Genomic DNA, 21,882 nt, shown 5'->3' on the forward strand with positions numbered 1-21,882 from the left:
CACCCACAATTTTATGAATAATTGGATCTCTTAATAATAAATGCCAATGTCTAGATAGAACGGATCTCACATCACCAAATTGTGCTCCATAGGTAGTGACAATTCTTGATATTGGTAGCTCAACATTATCGGCAACTGGAGACAGGTTCTCTTTCCTGGTCAATAGGTCTTTCCTGTTTTGAGCCAAAGCTCTATGATATGCTGTAATGATGACTCTATTTGGATACCCCCTTGCCAGCAACCTAGCCCTCAACTCACCCGCCTCTTTCTTAAAGTCATCAATTTTATTGCAGTTTCTGCGTAATCGCAGGAACTGACCAGTAGGGACTGCCCATTTTTGGGCAGGTAAGTGAGAGCTAGATGCGGACAAGAGGGTATTCCCAGCTGTGGGCTTCCTGAAAGTGCATGTGGTTAGAGTTTCTCCATCTTTACCAATCTTTAAATCCAAAAAGGAAATTGACTCCTGACTGCATGTATAGGTAACAAAAATATTACGATCATTTTGATTAAGGGCAGCCACAAATTGGATTAATTCATCCTTGGTGCCCCTCCAGAGCATCAAAATGTCGTCCACATATCTTAGCCAGAGGGCGACGTGCTCCCCATACCCACGAATGCATCTCACCACCTCCTGCTCCCAATATCCCAGGTGAAGGCATGCGTAGGCAGGAGAGCACGCCGCCCCCATCGCCACTCCCCTCTTTTGTCTGTACGTGGTACCTGAGAATTCAAAAAAATTGTTCTCTAAGATTAATCTCATGCAATCCAAGATAAAATCCGGCTGACCCACATGATCACAAAAATGAATATTCAAAAAATGTTCCAAGGCCTCTAGGCCTTTATCATTGGGTATAGATGTGAATAGTGCCTCCACATCCAATCCTACCAACCACCAGTCCCTTTCCACATGTACTCCCTCAATGCCAGCCAATGCATCCCTGGTATCCATAACGAAAGACGGCAGACCCTTTACAATGCTTTTTATTTTTAGGTCTACAAATCCCGCCAATCTCTCAAGAGGGCCCCCATTACCTGAAATAATGGGGCGTCCCGGAGGGGACACCAAATCTTTATGAGTCTTTGGTAAATAATAAAAAGTTGGAATAGTATACTCCTTAATTTGTAAATGTTTTAATTCCCTTTCCAAGATGTGCCCCTCCAGGAAGCCCCACTGTAATTTACGGTTGATTTTATCAATCAACACCGGAAAAGGGTTAGTCCTGACCCTTTCGTATGTAGCATTGTCACCCAACAAACGCAGTGCTTCTTTTTCATAGTTTTCTCGGGACAATATAACAACATTGCCCCCTTTGTCACTGCGTTTGATGACAATGTCAGGGATGGATTGAAGTTCTTTTAGGGCCTTCCTTTCATCTCTGGTTAGATTATCCCTTCCCTTCTTTTTCCAATTTAAACTTCTCAAATCCTCACCAACTAGTTCCATGAACATAGAAACATATTTATTTGTGCTTAAGGGAGGCATAAAAGTGGATTTTGGGCGCAATTCAGTGTGGGCCGGGGTTAACATTCCAGAAACTTCAGCATACAATTCTTCTAAATCTATATCGTCAACATCAATGGCCACTCGAGATGGATCATCCAGGGATCCATCGGGGGCCTTAAGGGAGTACATGCGTCTCAGAAGGACCCTTCTCAAAAAAAGTTGCACATCTTTATAGGCTTCAAATTCATTACCCACATTTTTTGGGCAAAAATTCATCCCGTATTTCAGGACATTCAATTGTGGCTCAGTCAGATCAATTCCAGCAAGATTAATCACTTCTAATTGGTCAACATCATCTTTAATTCCTATCTGTTGGAGCTCCCCGTCCCACTCCTCGCTCTCGTCAGCATGCCTATGTTTCCTTCCTCAGAGCTGCATTTCTTGTCTTCTCATAGTACCTGTTATTGGAAGAGGCAGGTTCTGGTGACCATCTTGGAAGACACGGCTGGAGCACATTCATCATTGTCATGGTGAGGGAGAAAACACCTGAACTCAAGCCTCCACCAACAGAACTACCCCCTAGAATCTCCCTCCAGCATCCCCGGAGTCCTGATGTAATGGACTGATGTCCTACTCCTGTATATGTGTCCCTTTATATGCCTCCCACCTGTTGTACTATGTTATATGCTGCTCTGCTCATGATTTTGTATAGATAGATACAGTGGGATGCGAGTTTGGGCAACCTTGTTAATCGTCATGATTTTCTTGTATAAATTGTTGGTTGTTACGATAAAAAATGTCAGTTAAATACAGTGGGATGCAAAAGTTTGGGCAACCTTGTTAATTGCCATGATTTTCCTGTATAAATCGTTATATAGGAGACACACACAGTGATATTTGAGAAGTGAAATGAAGTTTATTGGATTTACAGAAAGTGTGCAATAATTGTTTAAATAAAATTAGGCAGGTGCATAAATTTGGACACTGTTGTCATTTTATTGATTTCAAAACCTTTAGAACTAATTATTGGAACTCAAATTGGCTTGGTAAGCTTAGTGACCCCTGACCTATATACACAGATGAATCCAATTATGAGAAAGCGTATTTAAGGGGGTCAATTGTAAGTTTCCTTCCTCTTTTAATTTTCTCTGAAGAGTAGCAACATGGGGGTCTCAAAACAACTTTCAAATGATTTAGGGGAAGGATGCAGAAAGCTGTCTCAGAGATTTCAGCTGTCTGTTTCCACAGTTAGGAAAATATTGAGGAAATGGATGATCACAGGCTCAGTTCAAGTTAAGGCTTGAAGTGGCAGACTAGGAGGGTATAAACCTCTGGGGCTCAAGTGGTTAACATAGGAAGATGTTTATGTGATTTGAATGTCAACATTGCAGAGTGAAATCTTTCACAAGTCTACCTATCTCTGTGAAATCTTATTATCTATTAGCCTCTGGGAAGTAGAGAAGCAGACAGCCACCTCAGCTGCACGGAGATGTATACCTGTGCATAGCAACTACTAACCATCAGGTGCTATTATTTCAGCTCAGCAGCCGGTGAAGACTTGCTTCAACCATATTATCTGGTTATCTACGATCCTGTATTATTCATATTGCTGTCTGCGTTGAACTGGGGGTTTCTCCTGATGAAGTAGCATTGTCTCTTGAAATGCATCAGATTGTTGAGCTCACCAATAAGTTGAGCTATACATGGGCCAGTGTGATGGAGCAATTCGTTCTGTTTTCAAAATAATATTAACATTCCTTTAATGTTATGAGTTTTATGTCCTAATAAAGCTTGCTATTTGTTTATTGTTAGTCATGGAGAGAGTCTGATGACATAACAACAAAAGTTGTTTAGGTGATACCTTTAATGACTAACTGTACAAGAGCTTTTTGCAAGCTTTTGAAACTTTCAGGCTGAAGAAGAGGATCAGAACCACATTGTTCTGATACAGTTCTGTATCATACCTGAAGAAGAAACTTAAAGTTTCAAAACGTTCAAAGAACTCTTGTACAGTTAGCTATTAAAGGTATCACCTAAACAACTTTTGTTGTTTTGTCTTTGGATTCATTTTTCTATGATTCTAATTATAGTATAGGTACAGCCAACTATGAGTGTTAGGAATAAGAGGCTTTTAGCAAGATTACTGCCTTTTCTAGTACTTTCATATTTTAGGGATGTAGAGATACATTTATTATTATTATTATTATTATTATTAATAATGTGGATACTGATTATAGGCCTATATTGAAAGTAGGATGATATTCTGTTGTCTTATGAATAAAGCATACTAATGGTGAAGCAAATTAATTTCTTGCATTAAAACAGGGCATTGGCATTTGGCTACAGCTAGGTCTTTGACTAGGAGAGGACACATTTATTGCTGGTTGGTAAAGATGACACAGGTAATGAAAGGTGACTATTGGTTAGTGTTTTTTGTTAAGGATTAGGTATAGATTACAAAAGTTAGTGCTAAAGTAATGGGTAGGAGGGAGGTTATCCTTAGCTGTTCAGTCTCAGGAAGGGGTCAAAGTGTACCAGAGATACCATGTGACATGGTGAGATAGACATGTGCACATACAGTGGCAAGCATACAGACACTTATGCTGTGCTCCTTTTTTTCCCTGCCTGAAAGAGTTTATAATTAGCTATGGAACTGACAGTTTTTCTCCAGTCAGGACTCAGTCGGCTCACTGATAACAAATTACAGCTATAAAACACTTTCCTAAGCAGATCCCTGAGCTTTTTTACCGTGAGAGAAAAAGATAAAAAGTATCTTCACATGTATTTTCACTCTGGGACTCTTGAGACCCTGCAATTGAGCAGAAACTATGTAACATTAAATCTGCTTTGTAAATGTTTATACATAAAATAAAACCTTGAGATATCTAAAAGAGTAATTTTTAGGAGTAGGACAGATCCAATTGTTTATCTCATTAGTTTATTTTCATCTCTGGTTCACTTTAACATTAAGGACTTAGGCATTAGGAAGGTGTAAACAGGGGAAGGTTAAGGTTAACCATCAAGAACGGGGGTTTATACAGAAAGGAGAGGATAAGATTAGGCATCAGAAGTGAATTGATGGGAGAAAAGGCCTGAAAACACCAATGAAAAGCGCATCAGGCTTCTTTTACACTTCAAATCGCAATTCCAATTTCTGATTCCGATTTCCAATTTCCGATTTTCACAGGATGCTAGCAACACAAGAAGAAAAATGCAGAAAAATAGCAGCATGCAGGACTTTTTTTAATCACACATCAGAAATCGAAATGGGACTTGCATAAAATCACTTCAAAATTGAAAATTGGAATCGCATGTAGTGTAAAAGAGCCCTCATATAACAGAAATACCAGATAACTGGCAATTGCGCTGACAATATACAGTGCCATGTTCCACACCAAATACGAGTTTGTGCTGCTGCTTCTACTAATACTACAGCTTATAATAATGCGATCTTCATCTGTATGGACTGTTAATATGATTCTCACTGTGCTTTCAGATGACTAAGTACCTCCTGGACAAAGGTGCCACTCCACATGTCCTGGATAAAGACCATCGCACTCCACTACACCGAGCTGCAGGGAGAGGCCACACCGAGACAGCGTCAATACTTCTAAAGGAAGGAGCAGAAGTAAACTGCACCGACTTACTTAACTTAACACCTTTACACCATGCAGCCTACAAGGGCTACAGTGGGGTGTGCGTGTCTCTTCTTCAACATGGAGCAGATGTCCATGCCAAAGACTGGCTTGGCAAGACTGCACTGCACCTGGCAGTGGGGAGAGGGCATGCAGGGGTAGTTAAAACACTAAAGGAATGGGGAGCTGACCCATGTGTAAAAACAAAATGGAATGAGTCAGCTACAGATATGGCTGTACAAGGCAGTTATAAAGATATTCTGAATATTTTAAACATGGGGGGCATGCATTTGTGCTAGTGAAAAATATTCATTTTTGTCCTTATGATTTTTGAATTTTTAAAGTAATCTCGAGCTGAAGCTCTGGACAAAAGGAAATACTTACCTATGAAAAGCAATGCAGTTTGATTCTATAGAGGTTACCTGGGTCCTCTTCCCTTCTGATGTCGCATGCTGGGACCCTCTGGAAGGTCCGGGGTACAAGCATGGCCGGCAGGCTCCGGCAGAAGATCCAGGCACAAGCACAGTGCATGTCTGGCTAACTGCTGATTGAAGACCAGTGTGAACGGCAGACCCCCTGAAGATGGATGCTGTGGGAAGCCTCTACAGAAGGGCTTCCCAACTCTGTCTCCAAGTACCACCAACAGTGCATGATTTGTGGAAATCCACAGAGGCAGTTAATCAGCTCTGCTGAGACACTAATTACCTCACCTGTGAATGTTTGTGGTTTTCTACAAAACATGTACTGTTGGTGGGCCTTAAGGGCGGGGTTAGGAAGCCTTGCTCTACAGGATCCAGAGGCTTCCCTCTTCTTAGGTATTTCCTTTTGACTTGAGCTTCAGCTCAGGTACACTAACTTTTTCTTACTCTAAGTGTACAGTACTGTGTTTCATTACCTGTCAAGCAAAATCAAGCTCCCCCACCCACCTGCATTAATACATTACCTCTCCACCACCCACAAGACTCTTCTTCTGGGTATTGCACCCCAAGTGGTTGCCAACCACACGGGGCAAGAACCTGGAAGAGGACTCCAGCAGGCGGCAGAGATCTAATATATTAATGCAGGAGCACGGGGGGTACATTTATACTAGGTGGGACAACAGCCAGATGTTTCCGTCACGTTCGTCGTATGCAATTATTGCATGCCGTCACCGCTGTGTACCCGATCAAGCATATCAGCCCAACATCTTGCAGCATGTCTGATCTATACATTCAACCAATTTTGGCCCGATCGGTCTTGCTTTTGGCACTGATCCGATTATCCGATTCAATAATAATTATGGAATTGAATGGCCCATTGGCAGCCAAATCGGTAGATAAATGGGCAACTACAGAGGCTGCGAACATTTGCACGCTTCTCACTCGGGAGGTTTATTAATCCCCTCACGGTTGCCACTGTATGCCCTCCTCTCACTGGGGAAAATGTAATAATATCCTCACAGACAGTCAGATGCATTTTATTTCTCCAACTCTGAGCAGAAAGGAGAAATACATCATGTACCTTTTTACTTGTGTGCCCTGTTTACACAAGGAATATGTCATAGATCATCAAGAACTCATTGCAGTGGTAAAGTCCATATGTTGTAAATTCAAAAAAAAAAATCAATTACAAATCACTTGCTATGTAAATAAAAAATAGGTAAATGTCAATCACCCTTGTATCAGTGCCAATGCACTAACTGTCCCCGCCATATTCAGCCATGTTACTATGCTACGTCTGTAAACCTAGCAACAGGTTTACTATGTTGCTGGTATGTTTTTCCTCACTTGATATTGAAAATGTATTATTAAGAAGTGAAAACTCATCATAATAGTTTAGAGGACCAGCGCCATTATATCATTTCCGTGTCCACAAGTTGACATGTGACATGACAAGAGAGACTCGATAGACTTGATAGATAGATATGTACAGCGCCCAGCATACAAATAACTAACCTGTGTTACTTTCTTTTTTGCCTGAAAAAGTTAAAATTCAAATATGCAAGTGACAATTTCTCTACAGTAGGGACCCAGTCAGACTATAGGGTAACCCTCACTGATAAGGAATTACAGCCATAAAACTCTTTCCTCTTCTGAGAGCAGGGAGTAGATAGAAAAAAAGATCAATAGTTCGTATATTTTACCTCTGGGACACTTAAAAGACTGTCATTGAGAAGAGACATTAAAACTTTAAATATACTATTTAAGTATTTTAACTATAAATATACTATTTACGTTTTTAAACATAAAACAAATCCGTTGGATATCTAAAAAAGTCATTTTTTTGGGGAGTAGGAGGATAGATACAGTTGTTTGTATCATCAGTTTGTTTTCACCTTGGGTTCACCTTAAGTTAAGTATAAAGACAATTTTTTTATTTGGCAAAATAACTGTTCATATTAAATTCCTTAGGCAACCACGCTGTTTTTGCTGTTTTCAAGATTATTTCACAACTTTGATAATATGTTTTGTGTTTGAACAATTTATATTAAATTTAAACTTACGGTATGCCTTTTTTTGTTCTAAACAAAATGGGTAAGAGTTAGATTATTTGTAAGTTTGTTAACATGGTCTGTGTCCCCTGATTTCCTTTCCCATGACACTGAGAGCATTGCAGTGCCACGTATTGCAATCTCAATATACAGTTGTTGTTTTTTTAAGTGCTGGTGACAACGTCATTGTCTTCCTGGTATTGTAGAAAAAATATTCTCCTTTGTATATATGCTAGACCAGTGTTTGTCAAACCTGTCCTTGTGACTCCCCAGCGGTGCATGTTTTGCAGACAACCTCAGCTATGCACAGGTGGGGTAATTAGTGCCTCATCTACAAGGAATCCACCTAGCTGAGACACTAATTACCCCACCTGTGCATGGATGAGGTTGCCTGCAAATCATGCACCATTGTGGATTCACGAGGACAGGTTTGAGAAACACTGTGCTAGACTGAACTCAACTAAGGCAGCCGTTCAGGGCTCCATCCTCCCCTCCTCAAAGCAGTTGAGTGACGTGTCTGTATAATACACTCGCCTAGAACTGTCATCATACCTATCATGTCACAATATCCTTTCGAGACTGCCCAGAACTGCCTCCTCTGTAGGGATGGCCCTGTCTTGGAGAACTTACGGAGAAGCATTTGATCAGTTTGACCAGCTGATAGAGTTGTAAGGGTCTGATTTGCTGGTCATGATCATGTGTTAAACCAGGAATCACAGCAAATCAGAACCTTACACATCTATCAGCTGATCAAACTGATCACACGCTTCTCCGTGAGTTCCCCCCCATGCAGGGCCATCTCTACTCCTCTGCCAGGTTTAGTCTAGTGTGTGTATAAGGCCTTTCATTAAAAAAATCAGAGTTTAGCAGAATTTCTCCATACTTATGAATAGTGATAAGTGCAAGGATTAATGCAAATCAGGAATGTAGACAGTTCCCTGTTGGTGCGATCTGGCAATCCTCCTTAGGCAGCTCTCAGTATCCACTAGAGAAAGTAAAAACATGCAAAAGAGAGAGCGCTCTGAGTGACAAATAAATAAGAGCATCCACCCTGCCAAGGACAGGTCTCACCTGTTCAGAAATGGCTGCTCGTAGGACACAGCCTCTGATAGCGTTTGTCCCTTTAGGGGCCAGGGACCAGGCTCACGATCCAGCTCCAGGCGGGGAATCCCGGAGGGCCACCAGGGAGTCACGGTCTCAGTTTGGACACTTCCAGGGAGGCTGTAGGCAGGCCAAACGTTAGATCCTGGCGCACGCTCCCCTTGCGAGACCAAACGGGAGTGAGCGGTGTCTATGCGATGTCAGTAGCGTACTGAGTAATATTGTGCGGCTAGCAGATATAACCGCTGACTTGCCGCAAATAAAATAGAGAGTGGTGAGGTAGTAAGGTATAAAAGGGGGGCTTAGTTATTAGTAAAAACAGTGTCCAAACTGAGACCGTGACTCCCTGGTGGCCCTCCGGATTCCCCGCCTGGAGCTGGATCGTGAGCCTGGTCCCTGGCCCCTAAAGGGACAAACGCTATCAGAGGCTGTGTCCTACGAGCAGCCATTTCTGAACAGGTGAGACCTGTCCTTGGCAGGGTGGATGCTCTTATTTATTTGTCACTCAGAGTGCGCTCTCTTTTGCATGTTTTTACAAGTGCAAGGATTGAGATTCCTCCAGTATGAAATGGAAAACACTTACACAACCAGGGCCGCGCCTGGGCGGGTGCTGCGGGTGCATTGCACCCAGGCGCCGGCCTGTGACAGGCGCCGGTGGGTCGTCCGCGGCCGCCTATCTCATTCTCATCTCCCCGGGTGCTGGACAGGACAGTGACACACTGTGCGGGCGGCTGTGCATGACGTCACATGTAGACGTCGGCGCAGCCCAATGGGGAAGCAGGCAGGCAGCCCACCCACCTGACCTCATGTCACGCTTGACGGGGGGAGGAGCCCGAGCCTCAGCCTCAACGTGTGAGACTACCGCGGCTTCCCGCCCGACCCGACCCGTGGTGCGTGCAGCCTGCGTGGAAAGAGAGCGAGCCGGAGAGCTACTAGCAGCGGCGCCAGACCGCCAGCACAGACGCAGTGACTGCCCGGCCTGCAGGCCGGCCTTCGCCTCCTAGTGCCGCCCGCCACCGTCCGGAAAGAGAGCGAGCCAGAGAGAGCTACTATCAGCGGCACCAGGCCAGCCGCCAGCACAGACGCAGTGACTGCCCGCCTGCAGCCCGGCCTGCGCCTCCTAGTGCCACCGGCCGTGGTCACAGTCAGCTGCAGCCGCCCGCAGAGCCACTGCCTGCCTATATGCTCCTCCACCCAGACCCAGCCAGAGGTGAGTGAATTGCTGCCAATAAGATTGCATTTGTCATGTGGAGGGGGAAATGAAATCTGTTGCCATTAAGATTGCATTTGTGGGGAAATATGCTGCGATTAAGATTGCAGTTGTGTGGGTAAATCTGGCTGCCGTTAAGATTGCATTTGTGGGGAAATCTGGCTGCCGTTAAGATTGCATTTGTGGGGAAATCTAGCTGCCGTTAAGATTGCATTTGCGTGGGGAAATCTGGCTGCCGTTAAGATTGCATTTGTGTGGGGAAATCTGGCTGCGTTAAGATTGCATTTGTGTAGGGAAATCTGGCTGCGTTAAGATTGCATTTGTGTGGGGAAATCTGGCAGCCGTTAAGATTGCATTCGTGGGGAAATCTGGCTGCCGTTAAGATTGCATTTGTGGGGAAATTTAGCTGACGTTAAGATTCCATTTGTGTGGGGAAATCTGGCTGCCGTTAAGATTCCATTTGTGTGTGGAAATCTGGCTGCCGTTAAGATTGCATTTGTGGGGAAATCTGGCTGCCGTTAAGATTGCATTTGTGGGGAAATCTGGCTGCCGTAAAGATTGAATTTGTGGGGAAATCTGGCTGCCGTAAAGATTGCATCTGTGAGGAAATCTGGCTGCCGTAAAGATTGCATCTGTGGGGAAATCTCTGTGGAGAAATCTGCTGCCGTAAAGATTGCATCTGTGGGGAAATCTGGCTGCCGTAAAGATTGCATCTGTGGGGAAATCTGGCTGCCGAAAAGATTGCATCTGTGGGGAAATCTGGCTGCCGTAAAGATTGCATCTGTGGGTAAATCTGGCTGCCGTAAAGATTGCATCTGTGGGGAAATCTGGCTGCCATAAAGATTGCATCTGTGAGGAAATCTGGCTGCTGTAAAGATTGAATCTGTGAGGAAATCTGGCTGCCGTAAAGATTGCATCTGTGGGGAAATCTGGCTGCCGTAAAGATTGCATCTGTGGGGAAATCTGGCTGCCGTAAAGATTGCATCTGTGGGGAAATCTGGCTGCCATAAAGATTGCATCTGTGGGGAAATCTGGCTGCCGTAAACATTGCATCTGTGGGGAAATCTGGCTGCCGTAAAGATTGCATCTGTGGGGAAATCTGGCTGCCGTAAAGATTGCATCTGTGGGGAAATCTGGCTGCCGTAAAGATTGCATCTGTGGGGAAACCTGGCTGCCGTAAAGATTGCATCTGTGGGTAAATCTGGCTGCCTAAAGATTGCATTTGTGGGAAAATCTGGCTGCCGTTAAGATTGCATCTGTGGGGAAATCTGGCTGCCGTAAAGATTGCATCTGTGGGGAAATCTGGCTGCCGTAAAGATTGTATCTGTGGGGAAATCTGGCTGCCGTAAAGATTGCATTTGTGGGAAAATCTGGCTGCCGTAAAGATTGCATCTGTGGGGAAATCTGGCTGCCGTTAAGATTGCATCTGTGGAGAAATCTGCTGCCGTAAAGATTGCATCTGTGGGGAAATCTGGCTGCCATAAAGATTGCATCTGTGGGGAAATCTGGCTGCCGTTAAGATTGCATCTGTGGAGAAATCTGCTGCCGTAAAGATTGCATCTGTGGGGAAATCTGGCTGCCGTAAAGATTGCATCTGTGGGGAAATCTGGCTGCCGTAAAGATTGCATCTGTGGGGAAATCTGGCTGCCGTAAAGATTGCATCTGTGGGGAAATCTGGCTGCCATAAAGATTGCATCTGTGAGGAAATCTGGCTGCCATAAAGATTGCATCTGTGGGGAAATCTGGCTGCCGTAAACATTGTATCTGTGGGGAAATCTGGCTGCCGTAAAGATTGCATTTGTGGGAAAATCTGGCTGCCGTTAAAATTGCATTTGTGGGGAAATCTGGCTGCCATAAAGATTGAATCTGTGGGGAAATCTGGCTGCCGTAAAGATTGCATCTGTGGGGAAATCTGGCTGCCGTAAAGATTGCATCTGTGGGTAAATCTGGCTGCCTAAAGATTGCATTTGTGGGAAAATCTGGCTGCCGTTAAGATTGCATCTGTGGGGAAATCTGGCTGCCGTAAAGATTGCATCTGTGGGGAAATCTGGCTGCCGTAAAGATTGTATCTGTGGGGAAATCTGGCTGCCGTAAAGATTGCATTTGTGGGAAAATCTGGCTGCCGTTAAGATTGCATTTGTGGGGAAATCTGGCTGCCATAAAGATTGAATCTGTGGGGAAATCTGGCTGCCGTAAAGATTGCATCTGTGGGGAAATCTGGCTGCCGTAAAGATTGCATCTGTGGGGAAATCTGGCTGCCGTAAAGATTGCATTTGTGGGGAAATCTAGCTGCCGTTAAGATTGCATTTGTGGGGAAATCTGGCTGCCATAAAGATTGAATCTGTGGGGAAATCTGGCTGCCGTAAAGATTGCATCTGTGGGGAAATCTGGCTGCCGTAAAGATTGCATCTGTGGGTAAATCTGGCTGCCTAAAGATTGCATTTGTGGGGAAATCTGGCTGCCGTAAAGATTGCATCTGTGGAGAAATCTGCTGCCAATAATATTGCATTTGTGGGAAAATCTGCTGCCAATAAGATTGCATTTTGTGGTCGGCCGGCCCTCCACCATGTGGACTATTGTGCGCATGTGGGGAAATCGACTGCTGCCAATAAGATTGCATTTGTGGGGAAATCTGCTGCCATTAAGATTGCATTTGTGGGTAAATCTGCTGCCAATTCTCATTGCATTCGTGGAGAAATCTGCTGCCAATAAGATTGCATTTGTGGGGAAATCGACTGCTGCCAATAAGATTGCATTTGTGGGGAAATCGACTGCTGCCAATAAGATTGCATTTGTGGGGAAATCTGATGCCAATTCTCATTGCATTTGTGGAGAAATCTGCTGCCAATAATATTGCATTTGTGGGGAAATCTGCTGCCAATAAGATTGCATTTTGTGGTCGGCCGGCCCTCCACCATGTGGACTATTGTGCGCCACTGCCCTCGATACGATATCCCCGGTGCACCGGTATGTATCTTTAGATTGGAAAATGGATTGAGTCATTGCTATGCATGAAAGAGGGGTAGGAATGGGGTATCACATGCATGCGTAAAGAGGTGGAAGGTGTGGGTGTGATTAGGCAGGACATGGGTGTGGTTATGTGGTTGGGCGCGGTTAATTTAACCACTCCCATAGGTACCAGAGAAAATCTTGCACCCAGGTGCCAGGCACCCCAGGCTCACCCCTGTACACAACATGACAGAGAACATGAGAAAAAGTCCGCTATTACCATTCAATGACTTCACCAACAGCCGACATAATAATTGCCTGATCTGGAGCTAATAACTTTTGCATTAGATAAGCCACCACTCTGCAAGATTTGTACTGCTAGATGCAGCATACAACTCTACAGAATGAGCGACCTGCTATGTAATCGAGGTACATTTCCTGCAGCTGCTGGTAACACTAATGCTTGCTACACATGATGCAATTGCCCGGCAGATTTACGGCCAAATAGATAATTTCTGACTGGTTAGATCTGATTCCTTATCGTTTTTCTGATCGATTTTGAGTAAAAGTGATTAAAAAAATTGTTCCGAAAAACGGTCAGAAATCAGATCTGTCAGAAATAGTCTAATGGATTGTCAATCTGACAGAAAATTGCATAGTATGTACTAGGCATAAGGCTACATTCATAATGTGGCTGTGTGGTGCCTCAGATTATATTATCGCATTGCTAACACAATACAATTATATTGTATTGGTACATTCACATTGACAAGTTAGCAGTTGTGTGCACCAGAAACCTTTGCCATAACACAATGTATGCAGGACGGTACCGTATAATGTGCAAGTTAAAGGGGACCTGAAGATAGTTCCCAAAAAAGACTGGGCTGGAAGAAGCCCCAGGTTAGTGAAAGTCCTTTTTTTTTAGAACTATCCTCAGGTCCACTTTAACATTTGCATCGAGGTATGCTTTTGTGGTTCAGACATTTTATTGAAATTTTTTTTTATAAAACATAGAAAGTAACAAGGTATGAAATATAGACATAAATTGTCACTGAGAGAACAATAAGGTAACGTTGCACGTAATCACAACTTTGGCAAGTAGGGAACTATGAATTCAGACAAACAATATAAATGTTGAATTGCTGAACAATGTACCATAGTCTAACAATGAGTGCGCAATTAAAAAAACTCATGTATAGGTTACCCTGCGCAGCAGTAGGAACCGGTAACAAAACAGGACAAAAGAAGGAGAATTAAACTTAATAAAACAATTGAACCCAAATAATGAATGGGGGAGAGAGAAGGAGAGGGTGGTTAAATACGTGGAACTTCAATGTACTCCAGAGGTTCACAACCAGCTATCTGGGGTATGCCCTGTGAGAAACGGGAGGGGGGGTGGTACCGGCTTAGGGAAGGAAATGCCGGCGAGGGGAGAAAGCCATGGAGGTCTGCACTATAAAGTGGGCAGGACCTCTGCTAAGAAATAGGTTAAAGTGGTTGAGGAGGGGAGAGGAGGTGAAAGAAAGAGAGAGAGTAGAAGGAAGAGGAGTGAAAGTAGAGAGTAGAGAGGGGACCGATCTCATAGCCTAGTAATCAAAGCATCCTCCATTGCAGGGAGTTCAAGTCGAATCCAGGGATCTCAAGTTTTTTCAAATTTCTTATGAGTGTCTCATAGTATACTAGTTAGCTTTTCGTTAATCATGTAGGAGTCCAGTCTGACTTTAACATCACCGAAACTTACAGAGGGTTTCTTCCAATTTTTTGTGATAGTCATGGTGGCTGTAGAAAATACTAAGGAGGCCAATTTGTTTTGAATAGTAGTTAGCGTGTCTATTTTTGCATGTAACAATGCTTGCCAAGGATTCCGAGGTATAGGTTTATGGAAGAGAGCAGACAGAAGCTTATAGCCGAGACCCTATTACTCTGCATCCCCTAAAACAGAAGTGATTAGCTGTGGGGAAGATTTTGGTTATCCTGGCCGGTAGATACCATCTGGTCATAACTTTGTAGGCTGCTTTGACCGTATGCAAGTTATTAGAACAAGTAGAGACCCTCTCCCAGATATCTATCCAGTCCTCCCTATCTCTGGGATCTGAAAAGTCAGTCTCCCACGTGTGTCAAGCATGTTGAAGTGGTCGTTCAGGACGTGTAAGAAAATAGTAGATCGAGGAAATTAATCCACTAGCATTGGGGCGGTGGAGGCAGATGCTTTCATATGGATTAAGATTTAAAGGGGGATCCTTGTTTCTCATTAGTGTAGTGATCCAATGCCTAATTTGGAGGAGAGGAATGCAGTAAGTTATGCTTTTGATGTACTGTATGCTTCACACCACCACACGCACAATACATAGTGTGACTTCCCCTCCATTGCATTTTGCAGGACGTTCAATGCAACACCCCACTGTGAAAAGATAAATGTATTGCTTGAAAGACACTGTCAGCTCCTTACTGACCCGAGTTATATGTGGGCTCTGAACACTGTAAGCTGATATAATAAGTATGGGAGGTAAGTAGTTCCTTACTGACCCAAGTTATGCTAGCTCTAAAGTAACATATTATATACAGTATGTGAGTTAATGAATAATTCAGTGGCTTGGAAATACAAGCTATTAAAATACGCTTGGTTTATTCATCAAATATGATAAAGAAAAATACCTAGAAAAAAATCTTGTTGTTTTTGTTTTTTAAAGTAACATATTTGGCAGTGGATGGAAACTGCAGTTGCTCTGTGTTACTTGATAGCTAGTATAATGCGTAGCTGCTGTAAGCTGCTAAGAAAAAAAGGGTTAAAAAAGCCGTTCGGAACCTCCACCAATGAGGAAAAGCAGGGCGGGATTAATATTACATCACAAAAAATAGTCCCAGTGACATGGAGAGAATATAGTTCCGGCGAAGGAAACTACTGCGTGTGGATGTTATGATGAAATTCAGCCTCTTTGATGTCTATGAACCAAACAGAAGAGCTGCACAGAAAATACATTCGTTTTTACACATTTTAAAATTCTGTAGTCTTGATGAAAACTGTGTAGTTGATGTTTTAGTTAAAATGTTAATATTATATATTTCCTATAAAGATGATTTGAAAGAACATTTAGCTGTAGATTGTTTATAGATGAGGCTTCTACTTGAATGTTTTTCCAGCATTAAAGTATATCTTAAGTTAGAGGAATATGGAGGCTGCCATATTTATTTCCTTTCAAACAATGACCTGGCTGTCTCGCTGAGCCTCTGCCTCTAAAGTTCCATATCCACAGCAACACTTCATCTGTCAAAATGTTCCAACCGACATGGTGTAACCATCTTTTAACGAAAAAGCGCTGAACAGCATTTACAGATGGCCGATGTACATTTTTAAACACCATCTTGATAGATCAAATCAGATCACTTAGCTCAGCATCCCTGTGTGTACAGATCTTTAAACAATCTTTATGCTAAAGTCTATGGAACTTCCCCCTGCATCCTTCTTCCTTTAATGGTCCTATCATCAGTAATCTTCTTGCAGTCTATTGCTGTTGTCTACATCCGAGCTCTAAAGATCTTTAGTGTAAAGATTGGGAAAAGTTTGGTAATTGGCAGTTTCCAGCTATTCAGTCTTGCAGTGGGTACTTGGCTTTATACTGTTATCCATAGACCCTGAACAAACATGTAGATCAGATATTTGACTGAATTTGCTGCATGTTTGTTTCAGGTGTGTGATTCAGACACTACCAAAGATCAGCCAGGCAACTGGTGGTATTGATTAAAAGAAAATAAATATGGCAGCCTTCATAATCCCAGTCACTTCAGGTGTCCTTTAACAATCCTTTCACACTACATATGTGATGTTGGGCATCCTGCAAATTAGAACTGCAATGCAGTGGTGATGTAAAGTTGAGTCGCAGCCTACTGCTGTGATGTCACCCATACAGTGCAGTCCATAGATGTTATACTTGCACCACACATGTTGCCCGGTAACACAATGCTTGTGCGATATAACGGTGTGAAAGCACCCTTTGAATTATAATTGCATTACATTGTGATGCAATTATATTGTCCATTGAGTCAAGGCATGGTGTGAAAGGAGCCTAAAACGCACCACAAGTATGTTGTGGTCCCCCTTTCTTGTGCAGAAGTGCCCCTTCTATTCCATGTGCAGCCCCCTCTTCCATGTGTGATCTCCGTGTACAGCAGCCCCTCTCATGAACAGCTTCCTTGAGCATCTATTTCCCTTTTTCATGTGTTGCTCCTCACTTCTCACTTTCAGCCAGGGGCGTATCTGGGTAATATAGAGCCTATGGCAAACACTGCGCCAACCCCCCCCCCCCCCCAGTCAGAGCCCCCTTCCCCTCTAAAAACAGCCTCCTTTCCTGCATACGTGTGTTATGGTTGCTGCGTTTTGGCTCGGGATATTGCTGAAGTTATTTTTTTCTTCTTATTCCCTCTCTATCCTCTTTTCTAACACTAAGCCAAGTGAGCTCTACATACATAAATTAAGTAGCCATGTTCCCCATATAACAGAATTAATCTGATCTGAGTGATAGGCAGACACAGGGGCAGGCATGTCGGGGCAGCACAGGAGAAGACTGTTGCTGTGGCGTCCATGGCATGAGCCATGCCTGCACCCCTCTAGATACGCCTCTGCTTTCAGCCTGCTCTTTCATATGTAGCAACCCCTCTCATGTACAGGTGACCCCTTGGGCTGCAGCCGCCCAAATGCCCGGGCATTTGTGCCAGAAATCCAGCCCTGTACACACCACAATCACTTACGTGTTAAATCTCCATTAAAGCCAGTGTGCTAGTATGGCTGTAAATCCCCATCTCAGGGAATTATTATTATTATTTAGTATTTATATAGCACGACATCTTCCACTGCACTGTACAAAGTATATTGTCATGTCACTTAACTGTCCCTCAGAGGAGTTCACAATCTAATCCCTACCATAATTATATGTACTATGCATGTATCCTAGTCTAGGGCCAATTTAGGGGGAAGCCAATTTCCTTATCTGTATGTTTTTGGGATGTGGGAGGAAACCGGAGTGTCCGGAGGAAACCCAAATATACTTGCACTTTTCCAGGTGCTTTAAAAAAAGATCCATGTTAATATGAGTCCTTTTCCACTATGAAACGCAAATCTGCAACCTTCGATTGCCGCTCGCTGTAATTGCAACATAAAACTGAGAATGATCGCACAAAAATAGTGCTGGCCGGTAATTGGAAAAATCGAATTGCGCTAATGGAAAAGGAGATTTACATATAATTGATAGTGCTGTTGAGATTGGAAAAACTTCTGTGGTCTGATTTTTGGAGTGGATCGCAGCAAGTGGAAAAGGACTAGGGCTCAGACACACTATAAGCGCTTTTCGGCCTCCATAGCTTTCTGAGAGCTTTTTAAAAAATGCTCTCATTGACGTACATTAAAATTGCGATTTTACCACAATTTTAAATGTAAGTCAATTGGAGTGTTTTTTAAAAAGCTCTCATAAAGCTCTGGAGGCCAAACAGCGCTCAGAAAAGCACTTAGGCCTGGAACCCACTACAGATCGCAAATCTCTAGCGCAAGCGATTTCATGAGCGTTTTCCGGTGATTTCGGTAGCAATTTTTAAAAGTTTAAGCTTTTTGCCAGCGTTTTTGATAACGATTTGCGATTAGAATTCTGATTGGTCCTTTCAAATTATTATAATTTTTTTACAGTTTGCAGTAATTTATAATCGCACTCAAATCGCTATGTGTAGCGATTCATGAGCAATTTGCCAGCACTTCAATACTTTACATTGAAGCACAAATGCTTCCAAAATGCTGCATGTCCTGCGATTACGATTTTGCTAATCGCAATCGCTACTGTAGAATTTGTTACATTTATTTACATTAGCAGAGCGTTCCCTAAACGCTCAAAAAAGAGTCTAGTGGGTTCCAGCCCTTATAGTGTGTCTGAGCCTTAAAGAGACTCCGTAACAAAAATTGCATCCTGTTTTTTATCATCCTACAAGTTCCAAAAGCTATTCTAATGTGTTCTTGCTTACTGCAGCACTTTCTACTATAACAGTCTCTGTAATAAATCAACTTATCTCTCTCTTGTCAGACTTGTCAGCCTGTGTCTGGAAGGCTGCCAAGTTCTTCAATGTTGTGGTTCTGTGATGCATCTCCCCCCTCCAAGCCCCTCTCTGCACACTGCCTGTGTATTATTTAGATTAGGACAGCTTCTCTCTTCTCTTTTACAAGCTGGATAAATCGTCCTCTGAGCTGGCTGGGCTTTCACATACTGAGGAATTACATACAGGCAGAGCTGTCTGCACTCTGCAGAAAGAAACAGCCTGACACTTCAGTGGAAGATAGCTGCAGGGGGAAAGAAAAACACAAATGATCTCTTGAGATTCAAAAGGAAGGCTGTATACAGCCTGCTTGTGTATGGATGTATTTTCTATGTGTGGACATGCTGTACATCAACCTACTTCCTGTTTTGGTGGCCATTTTGTTTGTTTATAAACAAATTTTTAAAAACTGTTTTTAACCACTTTTAATGCGGCGAGGAGCGGAGAAATTGTGACAGAGGGTAATAGGAGATGTCCCCTAACACACTGGTATGTTTACTTTTGTGCGATTTTAACAATACAGATTCTCTTTAAGGCCCACTAGCAGTGCTTTTCTAAGCACTTGTGATTTGTAAAGCTCTTGGTAATGTAATGCTATGGGGGATATTTAAAAAATCACATCCTTCAAGTGGGATCACACCCATAGCATTAACATTAGCAAGAGCTTTTTAACCACTTAAAGAGAAGGTGGGGATCTTAGAAAGAAATCTATACACAGAGGCTGGGTCTGGCTATAGTGCCTAGCCTCTGTTGCTAGTTTAATCCCCCCTAAGTGCCCCCTGCGCTCCGCACTCCCTCATAAATTACGGCCGCGCTCTCGGGCATTGTTTACCTCCCTAATGTCACTCAAGCCGCTCCCCCCACCTCCTGCAGAGCGCCGGTCTCCGCCCGCGTCCCTTCCCTCCAATCAGCGGCGAGGGAAGGGACGCGGGCAGGGACCGGCGCTCTGCAGGAGGCGGGGGAGCGGCATGAGTGACACTAGTGAGGTAAATACAGCCCGCTGCGACACGCTGCGTGTCGCCAGCGCGGCTGTAATTTATGGGGGAGAGCGGAGCGCAGGGGGGACTTAGCGGGGATTCAACTAGCAACAGAGGCTGGGCACTATAGCCAGACCCAGCCTCTGTGTATAGATTTCTTTCTAAGATCCCCACCTCGGGTTCTCTGCCCACAGGGTTGAATTTTTTTGCATCTGAGCATCTATCACCACCACTTTATCACTACTCATCACAATGAATTGATCTATATCTTGTTTTTTCCGCAACCAATTAGGCTTTCTTTGGGTGATACATTTTGCTAAGAATTAATTTATTCTAAATCCTTTTTAACAGGAATATTAAGAAAGAACGTGAGGGGGGCGTGGCTTGACGCGCAATAGAGATGGCTGCTTAAACCCGGAGCTCCCGCTAATCCTCCGCTATAGCTAGCCTTATAGCTCTTTCCAGCTGACACACGATGAGCGTTCGCACTACAAGAAAGCAGCAAAGCTCCGCTCCAGACCTGGGCTCTACTCCCGCTCACCAGGGCAAAACAGTTCCGGAGATCTTCCGAACTCAGAAAAAAAATCAACAGGCCTCCAAAATGGCGCCGACAGGAGACGGGCCAGCATCGCAGCCTTCCTCCCCAGAATCCACCGCAAGCGTGAGTAGCAAGAAAGCTGAACAGCTACACAAATCTCCCACACTTGCCGACATGCACGCGATGGCAGATGACATTAAGCGCACATTCCAAAGCGCCATTGCAGAAGTACGCACTGACATGGCGGCATACAGCACGAGGTTAAAGGTGGTGGAGGTGGAAGGGAAAAAGAGAGACGCCAAAATAGACAAACTACACCGGACTTCTGAGCAACATGATACTAGATTGTCCGAGCACGCTAGACAGCTAGAAGACCTGGACAACAGGGGGAGACGCTGCAATATAAGAATCAAGGGCGTCCCTGAAACAGTCGGACCAGACCAGATCCCACAGGCCTTGGAAGCCATTTTTAACAATCTCCTACAACGCCAAACAGATCTACAGATTGCATTCGTGAGGGCACACAGAGCTCTTAAGCCGAGGGGTAGTGACTCTGAAACGCCGCGCGATATTATATGTTGTCTGGAATCATTCCAACTGAAAGAAAACATCATGCGAGCCGCTCGGTCACAAGATGAAATCTTGTTCAATGCTAGCCCGGTGCAGTTGTTCCAGGACCTGTCGATCATTACACTTAATAAGCGCAGAATCCTAAAACCCCTCCTGAAGGTGCTAAAGGATAAAGGACTGTCATACAGGTGGCGATTCCCGTTCGCCCTGACTGTAATGCATAATGGCAAACTGTTTGCCCTACGCACCCCAACAGGACTAACGGATTTCTGTGAAGATCTAGGCCTAGGCAAAATCGAGATCCCCAACTGGGAAACTACGCCACTATACCCAAGGCCCGAAGCTGCTACTTCTAGAGGCCCTCGTCAGATTTCGGGAAGCCCTAACCGCACAAGACGGAGATCCACAAGCAGCAATGAAGAGGAGATTAACAAACGACCCTCACGTACTCAGCACGAGAATGACTCCTCAGAGGAAGATTGATGGTGATGTATACAAGAATTTATTCTTCCACAGACTTTTTTTTACTGGTGTCCTTACCGTTCTGATGGTCCCCCATAGAAATATAACATACTAGACATGCAGAGCCCCAGCTATTGATAAACCAAAGCACATCTATTAGCATTCCCCCTGATATCAATGCATATATCCCATAATTGAATCAATGTACATCATCTTCTTGTGCCCTGCTACCTGACGTTGCCGATTAAAAATACAATACAGGGGTCTAACTGAGAACGGTTTATCTGGGAAACCACTAGGAGATATCGAGCAGAAACTAAATTAACCACATGCCTGCATGTCTATTAGGAACAATGAACTGTTGCCTACTACCCACACAGCAACAAACTTTACCTTCTTCTTCCCCACAGGGCTTAGGCGTACAAGCCCTCAGGATACGAGGCACACCGTTTGT

General features: G+C 43.7%; 1 protein-coding gene across 2 annotated transcripts in view; it reads left to right on the plus strand.

Moving 5' to 3' along the window:
• The window catches only part of LOC137570565 (ankyrin repeat domain-containing protein 65-like), a 64,265-nt gene extending 43,953 nt beyond the window's left edge, over positions 1-20,312 (plus strand). The window contains exons 3-4 of one of the 2 annotated variants that reach the window (XM_068279266.1): positions 4,941-5,072; positions 20,210-20,312. In XM_068279266.1, coding sequence (XP_068135367.1) covers positions 4,941-5,072; positions 20,210-20,218 — 141 coding nt within the window. In that variant the 3' untranslated portion in view covers positions 20,219-20,312. Of the gene's footprint in view, positions 1-4,940; positions 7,464-20,209 lie in introns of those variants that run through there. The other variant, XM_068279265.1, reaches the window with a different exon arrangement.
• Positions 20,313-21,882: the final 1,570 nt, after the last annotated feature.

This window comes from Hyperolius riggenbachi, chromosome 4 (assembly GCF_040937935.1).
Source record: "Hyperolius riggenbachi isolate aHypRig1 chromosome 4, aHypRig1.pri, whole genome shotgun sequence".
In the NCBI taxonomy this organism is placed as follows: Eukaryota; Metazoa; Chordata; class Amphibia; order Anura; family Hyperoliidae; genus Hyperolius; species Hyperolius riggenbachi.